We start from the raw sequence: 8,599 nt of genomic DNA, 5'->3' as shown, positions 1-8,599 counted from the left end.
GCCCAGAGCCTTTCTCCTGTTTTTCTGGTGCTTTTCCACTCATATTTTTCTGTTTTACTTCACTGTGTCTCTTAGGTACCATTTCTCTCCCAGCACAAAACCAGAAAGCCATGAAAGCAAGAGAAACAGCTTCTGCACGAGAAGACAAGGAACCATAACCGCTCCCAAAGTAAAAAGACAAGAACTGGAAAAAGAAAATTCTATTTTTTCCACTCTATCCCCTTCCCTCCCAGCTTCTCCAGGACTGCTGGAGGGGCAAAGCTAACGCAGAGGCTGGAGGTACCATTGTCCCTTTAACAGCAGCGCCACAACCTGACATCAGCGAGCTGGGGAGTCCGGGAGGGCTGGGAGCTGCTGCTCCAGGAGTGGTGCCAACACATCCCTGTTTCCCTGCCTCTTCCCGGCTCTTGTTTGTGTGTGCCTTTTAACATGCCGCATGTGTATCCGTGCCTGCCAGTGGATGTCTGCAGGGTTTACATTAACCAGCTCAAGCTGCAGTTGGTAAACAGCTATTAATGTTTTGCTCTTCATGTGTCCAAGGAGATTTCTGAATGAGGGAGTCGCTTGCATCCTTTGACTTTCTACGGGCTTTTCCCTTGTTTGCAGCCCAGATAGGTCTTCTTCCCACTTAGCTATGCAGACAAGGGAGTTTGGGTTGGTTTGTGCCTGGCACAGGGAGGGGAGATCAATCTTCTGTGGCTTAGCAGGGAGTGTTCTTGTTTTTACCTGTTTCCCGAACAGGAGGGAGTCAGACTCAAAACCTGGAACTTTGGTGTTTAAATATCTGATTCCTGAGCATAGTCCACATCTAAAGCTGCTCTTTTGCCCTGGGGCAAAATACTGAACCCGGCAATTCCCCCGTTCTGCCGGAGGCTGCAAACTAGGGCTTAATTTTACTCGGACTGTCACAACTCCAAAGTTTATTGGAAGCCAGATTCCCATCCCAAACGCTGCCTGGCACTAAGTAGAGATGCTGAAAGCAAGTCCCGAGCGCCAATCCCAGCGGCAGCACCACCACTAAAGCTATTTATCCCCGCACGGTTTGGTTGGGGTTTTTTTTTTCACACATTCTTGCCTTCTGTTTTTGCTGGAGCCTCCGACTCCATTGAGAGGCAAATTTTAGCCATCTGGCAAAGCAGGCTGTGAGGGGGGAAAAAAGAGAGAGAAAACACAATGTGCATGGGCACACACACTCACACATACAAAACTCTGGAGATTAGGGAAGACAAAAACTCCGCTGAATGCTGGAGCGCAGGGCAGCCCCGCGGCGGAGAGGAGGGAGAGGCGGGCGGGGAGGAGGGCTCGGATGCGGGCAGGTCTGCCTGCTGCCTGCTGCCCGCCTGGATGTGGGGAACGGCTGCAGGCAGGGAAAGGCGTGACCTGCATGGAAAATGCCAGACAACTCCAGACGCACACACACATAGGCGCACACACGCTCACAAATCTCCGGACAGAGATAAGGCGGACAGTGGAGCGTTGGGAAGGAGGCAAAGCCGTCCCCCGCGAACGAGCCATCGATCCTCTGCACCAAATCCACCGGGAAAGCCTCCCAGCAGCAAAATGGGGTGAGTAGCTCTGCGATGGGCTGACCCCGCGCTCCCGCACACCATGGTCTCGGGGCACGGCCGGGCAGGGGGGGCCATCCTGCTGAGGGAGGTTTCTCGATGATGACCGTGGCTTCATTTCCCCTATCTGTTAGAAAACAAGGCATTGCTCACGCCTCGGCTTCGTGCTGCAGCCCAGCCTGCGTGCTGGAATCCCGGGAGGGAGCGTCGGGTGATGGGCACCACTCTGCCGTGGTCCGAGGGACAAAGGTGCAAGTGAGACAGGACCTGCTGCACGGGCTTCAGGTTTCTGGGGACACCACGGTCATTAGTTACTTTTACTTGAGGTCAAGACTTTCCTGTCATGGGAAAGAAGTTTGATGCTGTTTTGCCTCCCTTGTTTAAGGGGAATACAGAGTTGCACCAGCAAACGGCCCGTTGAAATCGAGGAGCTGATGCCCATTTACACAGCTGAACATCCAGCCCCATGCATGTACTCTGACCAGAGGAGGAACAGTTTTTCCCTCTTTGCATTTTTGTGGTTTCAGAAAAGCTGTCAAAAAAAGGCATGTTCAACCTCACTCTACTTGAAAAAAAATCAATCCAAATTTCTCAGCTCCCATTAACTTTTCTTTGTAAGGAAGACCTGAGAAAAGTGATGGCACTACATAAATGAACCCCAGAAATTTACTGCCCTGGTTTTGAAAGAACACAGACAAGTTAAAAATAATCCACTAATATAGCTTCAATTTCCTCACCAGCATACCTAAATCAAGCCCTGATTTTGAAACCAGGTGTACGTGTTCGTGTGAGTAGTTCCCATGTCTGTAGTACACACCTACAAGCCTTTGCCAGGCCTTGGTGCCTATTTTTGGAAGCAGAAATTTTCATCTCTAATGGCTCTAATTTCCTTTGTATGCTCCACTGTGTGTAAAGAGCCTGAAGTTTGATCCTCTTTCTGGGTTTTATGCAACGGCACAGGCTTTTGTGTTCACACCTCTAGCACAGGTGGTGTTCTCTCCTTGCACAGAGAAATACTCAGTTTATGCTCACTTTCATGGTCCAATGGAGCTCGAGGCTGGTGTGAAGTCAGGTGGACTGCCACTGATTTACTTGTCCCCTCTGCCCTCCTCTGGGAAAATCAAGTTGGTAACAAGTTGGGACAAACTCTTCAGGCTGAGATTTTTTTTTTAAAAATGGTTTGATGACAAAACACCTCTAAGGATCTTAGCCTCTGCGTATTTCTCCATCTTGGGTGAAAACTCTGAGAAGGGAAAAGAAAAGAAAAGAAAAGAAAAGAAAGGAAAGGAAAGGAAAGGAAAGGAAAGGAAAGGAAAGGAAGGAAAGAAAGGAAAGGAAGAAAGGAAAGGAAAGGAAAGGAAAGGAAAGGAAAGGAAAGGAAAGGAAAGGAAAGGAAAGGAAAGGAAAGGAAGAAAGGAAAGGAAAGGAAAGGAAAGGAAAGGAAAGGAAAGGAAAGGAAAGGAAAGGAAAGGAAAGGAAAGGAAAGGAAAAAAGAAAAAAGAAAGAAAAGAAAAGAAGTAACATACTGATTTGAGCTGCTGGGCATGGGTCTGTCCTTGCTCAGCTGCAAAGACTGCTATTCATTGAGGGGTAATGATTCAAATTTGGCAGGATGAGGCTAAGTAGTAATAATAATAATGATACTTAGCAGTTATTGCCATGATGCTTTCATTAAACCGATTTAGAAAGCATCATTATTTTATTAAGCATCCTTATGTTTATTCTTCCATTAAATGAAGATTTGCTCATCAGAGCCCCATTAGTTAATGGACCTGTTGCCAATGGCTGCTGCTCCCAGAAGCATGAGAAACACCAAGCTCTGACTGCTCTTCAAGCTGTCTGGGAGCTGTGGAGGTGCCTTTGCATCACATGTGGCACCTGTGTCACACACCTTTAAAAGGGGCTTTCCCCTCATGGGAGCCACATGCAGCTCCCACCCCCATCGCCACCTCCCTGCGATTTGGCAGCAGGATGCTCATGGTGACTCCTCTTCCACGATCCACTAGGGAAAAGAGATGAGCCTTCAACAGGTTTTGTCATTGCTAATGTTTCATTTCATCTCCTCACACGTATTTTCCAGGTACCTCCTGACCTGGCCCTTTGTGCCTTGCTGCTCTGCATGGCAGATGCCATCGAGCTGACAGACATGTTTGGGGAGATCCAGTCTCCCAACTTCCCCGATTCCTATCCCAGTGACTCAGAAGTGACATGGAACATCTCTGTGCCTGATGGATTTAAAATCAAGCTGTACTTCATGCATTTTGACTTGGAGTCATCCTACCTCTGTGAATACGACTATGTGAAGGTGAGCTGTGAGATCATGGGGCAGATGGTGAGGTAGACAGCAGACCTGTTGGGCCAGCTGAGAAAGGGTAGTGCTGGAAAAGCTGGGAACAAGACAGTTTTCCCCATTTATTGTGCACAAGAGTTGTCAGTCCACTGGACCACTGGGAGAGCTCAGGTAAGATGACAACATCCATTGGACTAACAGTGAGTAGGACACCAGAGGCAGAGGTTACCCACAGAGGATCTGATTTCTGGAAGTAGTTGGGCATCTGATTGTCATTGGACGAAATGGGATTTGCACACCTATGGGCTGATGAAACCCTTGTGGCTAAATGCCAGCCATGTGCAAGAAGGACCCCTGAGCTGGTCACACTTTGCCAGGCCATGGTTGTGGGTACACCTTGCAGCCATCCTGGGTCCCTGGCCATGACTTGCAGGCTCTTGGGACACACTGTCCAGCCCCAGGGAAGCAAAAAAAGAAAGGCTAGACCTGAGCTTAAAGCTGTTATGGAGGGTTCTCAGGGAGCTGTCATGGCCAAAACCTCCAAATATTTGTCTGCTTCATTGCTGGGCAGTAACCATCCAAAACTGCAGTGGACCACTCACTGCAGTGCCACAGAGCAACCTTGCCTTTAGCACCACAGGTCTCTCCAGGCAGGGCTCTCCTTCCCATCCAGGACAAGCTGGGTTCTCCATATCTTTGAAAATGGTCAAGTTTGGTGCTTCTGGCAAATCAGCAGTAGCAAGCAGGTGCTTTCTAGGATTGCTTGGTTGAACAGACCTTACCCCATCGTCCAGTACAAGCCTTACCCTGCCCCTCTGCACAGAGGCAGGCAGAGCTTGCTCCCAGGTCTGGAACCACAGAACCTAGCCCTGGTGCTACTTGCCAGATAATTGAAATTATTATTTTATTCTTGCCCTAAGAACACAAAGCAAACATTTGTGATTTTTTTTCTTCTAGAATCTGTTGCTCGCTGCTTTAATTTCCCCTTTGTGCTGGCACTCATTCTGCTACTAACAGCTCTCATTGAGGTTTGATTAGTTCTTTCTGCTTCTCCTGGAGCTTCTCCAAGCACAAGGGCCAGGACATATATAGAGATATATTGCTTTAAAAACCCAATAAGCTCAAGGAAACAGATTTCTTGGAACTTTCCCCATTCCAAGCTTTACCCCTCCTCCTGCCCTTCACCCCCTGCTCTTTTTTCCTTTTTCATAAGTCTCCCTGTTATGTGGCCATGGTGCCAACTTGGCACCACAGCTCTCCCTGCCGCTGGATTTCTGTAAGAAGGCAGTATTTTTCACATGGATTTAGATCTCAGCTGTATAAATTTGCTTGGAGCTGTAACTCAGCTTGCAGAGCCTCGACCGCAGAATTACATTTGAAAAGTGATGAAAATGGATGGATTACGGAAGATCCGTAAGTTACTGTGCTGGGTAAGGGTGGAATGTTGATGCTACTAAACCACCCGCTTAGAAAACATCGAGGAGAGCAGTGAATGACTCTGTGGCTATTTTCCTCCTTGGGTTTGTATGTCCAGATCTGTCGCATCAGTGCAAGGTGTAAAAGCAGCGTCAGTGCACTCTTTGACAGAGGCCACAGCAAACATCTGTGGAATATAACTATAGATCTGGCACATAAGGTGCTTCTCTGTAATACTCTGCTGGTCCAGGGAGGAAGCTCAGAAAGACACAGGTGGATCTATGCATTCCACAGCACTCAATGGATTCCCACCCATGAACTTCTACCATTGCTTTCTGAGCTTATGGGTGACTTTAATCTCCACAGCCTCATCTGTGCCTTAAAACAATGTAATCCTGCAGAAAATCTTCAGTTTTCCCTAGAAAGCCTCTCCTTTCCTTTTTCCTTGCCATTTTCTCCAGCATTGATTTATCTTCTTCTCCTACACATCCCATCCCCAACCCCTGTCTTAACCACGACCTCTCCCAGGCGGTTCCCAGCACTCTGCCTGCTTTCCCTCAGGAGGTTCAGATATGAATAAGCCTCAGCAGAGGAATGTGATGAACACCACCAGCCAACCCTCCACCATTCATGCCAAGCCACGGCTATCGAGGCTGTGATGAAGTGTGCAGTCCCCCAGCACATGCCTGGGGAAAACAGTCATCTGCTTGAGGACCCTTGGGCTCCTGGAGGTGTTGGAATGCAGCCCCTGGCTTGTGTGGCCTCAGTAAGGCAAGACTGTTCTCTGACTGCATCCCTGTCTTCTGGAGACCCTTAGGATGTGCTTGCTGGGGAGGGTCGGGTCTGAAAGGGAAATTTCCCAGAGCTGAACAAACAGGCGGAAACTCGTTCACACCAGGAAAGCCAACATGGAAATGGCGACTCAGCATGCCTTGACATTGCCTCCAGATATTTTCCATCCTCTCATACAAGCTGGAGCTGGCCAGAAAAGAGAGAGACTTTCCGATGATAAATTTTGAGAATTTGGAGAAAAAACACGTGGCCTGCTTTGGGACAAAAACCCAATTGAATTGTGTTTTTTTTTTTGGTGACAGCATTCTGGGGGAAAAAAAGAAAACAAGTAATTTGGGCTCCATCTGGTTTCAATCCCTTTGAAATATACTGTGGTGCTTTAGAATTGCTTTTAAATCTGAAAAATTGTTTTGAAATAGTGTTCAGACTGAAAAACGGGAGTGCCATCACCGAGGATGGAAAAAGGCATTTTGGCCCCAATACACAGACTTGGCTGTGCAAGCACGTGGGATGCAGCCTTTTCCACAGAAAATGCTTTTTTCTTAAGGAAATCTGTGGGAAGGAGGAATTTCCAGCGGCCGCTCTGTGTGGGGTTGGTGGCTGTCACCTCTGCCAGGACACATGAACCACTGTGTGATCTCCCATCCCTCTCCTTAAGCCCCAGGATCTGCAGCACAGCATCACCAAAGTGCGGGAAAATCTTCCAGTGCCCTGTGTCTCGGCCAGAGGATGCTCCATCCATGGGGCTGGCCTCAACACTGCTCCCAGCATCCCTGGATACAGCCCCAGAGCAGAAGGACGGGGCCCGGGAGAGCCATGCTCTCCTCACTGAAGGTATCCGTGGCCTCTTATCTGAGACGGGTCCCATGCCCCAAGCCACAGGGAGCAGAGGCAGCCCTCCAGCAGTAAACTAAACAGAGAGGTCATCATCCCTGGTTAATATTTGCTGCTTCTGCTGGGGACTGTATACTTTTTTTTGTGGATCATTTACATCCAGTGAGCAGGCTGGTAATTAAATCCTGGTTGTTTGTTGGAGTTTCTCCCTCTCGGGTCACGATGTCGACGTTTTCACTAGAGAAGATGTGTCCCTGAGGGAAATATCAATTGCCACAGAGAAATTCCCTATAAAAATACGCTGAAAGAATCCTCCTTTGAAAAATAAAATATAGTGACACCCTCGTGCCTTAAATTTACCCTTGCCAATGCCTTCTGCTGTGTTCCCTGTTTCTGCTTGCATCCTCATTCTCTCATTAAGATTTCTGCCCCTCTGGATGGAGGCAGATGGGAGTCCCTCCCTGGTTATGGTTCTGTCCCCCTGCATTTAGCTAGTGCTGTGGGTAAGGGAAGTGGTGTCCCAAGCTGTGGGGCCCCTCTCTGCCCCACACTGATTTCCCTCTTTGGGGCAGGAGCTGGGGTACTCTGGCTCAGCAGGAGAGAAAGGCTGCCCCAAGGCATGGGCTGCTGGGGATACCGGGCATTGATGCTCCAGAGATGCCTCCTGCAGCCGGTGGGTTAACGAAATGCCACGATCACCAAGGGGAGTTTGGCTCGGCAGTTTGGTGTCTGCTGCCGGCAGCAGAGAGGAGCAGGCAGTCGGCAACACGGAAACACAGCCACCACCAGCCCCCCTCCAGCCTCCAGGAATGCACTAATTGGACTGATGAAGGCCAAACATACCACTTGTAATATATATAAATGGCTCATTAGGCAGAGAAATCGCAGTGCTGGGCTGAAGACACTGGGAACATGACATGGGGAGGAGACACTCAAAGCCAGGGAAGGGCATGAAGTGGCCCCCGCCGAGTGGCCCGCAGTCAGTGTTGCAAGAACACAACATCCAGATCAACACATTGCTGCTGCTGACTGTTGGGAATGAGGCAGAGATGGGACAGCCCCTGCAAGAGCCTCCCTCTAGGTCTCCTGGAGATCCTCTCCCCGAAACACATCAAGGGTCCTTTCATATGCAAACATGAAATTGTCCTGAATATCCATGGGAACGTGTGGCAGCCCTGCCACAGCCAAAAAAGGAGGATGTCTGGTTTCCTGTGCTGTGGACTTGGCTTGGCGTCCAGAGGCTGTCCCCTCCCAGGATGGCAGCTGTGCCCACATGCTCTATTTCTGGGCTAGGCCTCTTCCTAGAGAGGGTGAGGGTGAAAAGAGACCCAGGCGGGATGTTGGGGTGCTGCAGGACCTGTTGGTTTGCTCCCATGCCTGGTCCTCCTCCTTCCCCTGCACTGGGGTGGTAACTGTGGTCCCCAGCGGTGCAGGGGGTGGCCAGTGCTACCACACTGCTCTGCACAGAACCATCTCCCAGCTGCCTCCTGGGATTTGAAGTGCTCCTCTGGGGACCCTGCATTCCCAAGGCATGAATAACCCCCTGACTGGGGCTGTCTGACAGGAGCAAAAGAGGATGCTCTCCTCCTGAACCCTTAGTTCATGGCAAACCTTGATTTGTGCCTTTTATCCCTCCTTTGAGCAGAAGTGTAGATGGGTCCTGTGCACCCTTCTTGCAGCCCCAGACTGGGCACACAATGCA

General features: G+C 49.5%; 1 protein-coding gene across 1 annotated transcript in view; it reads left to right on the top strand.

Moving 5' to 3' along the window:
- Nucleotides 1–946: 946 nt before the first annotated feature.
- The window catches only part of LOC135419604 (mannan-binding lectin serine protease 1-like), a 29,652-nt gene continuing 21,999 nt past the window's right edge, over nucleotides 947–8,599 (top strand). Inside the window, 4 exon segments of the mRNA XM_064666198.1 lie at nucleotides 947–1,432; nucleotides 1,435–1,565; nucleotides 3,646–3,662; nucleotides 3,665–3,870. Coding sequence (XP_064522268.1) covers nucleotides 1,307–1,432; nucleotides 1,435–1,565; nucleotides 3,646–3,662; nucleotides 3,665–3,870 — 480 coding nt within the window. The 5' untranslated portion in view covers nucleotides 947–1,306.

Source organism: Pseudopipra pipra, chromosome 10, assembly GCF_036250125.1.
Source record: "Pseudopipra pipra isolate bDixPip1 chromosome 10, bDixPip1.hap1, whole genome shotgun sequence".
Lineage (NCBI taxonomy): Eukaryota > Metazoa > Chordata > Aves > Passeriformes > Pipridae > Pseudopipra > Pseudopipra pipra.
This window is presented reverse-complemented; position numbering and strand designations above follow the sequence as displayed.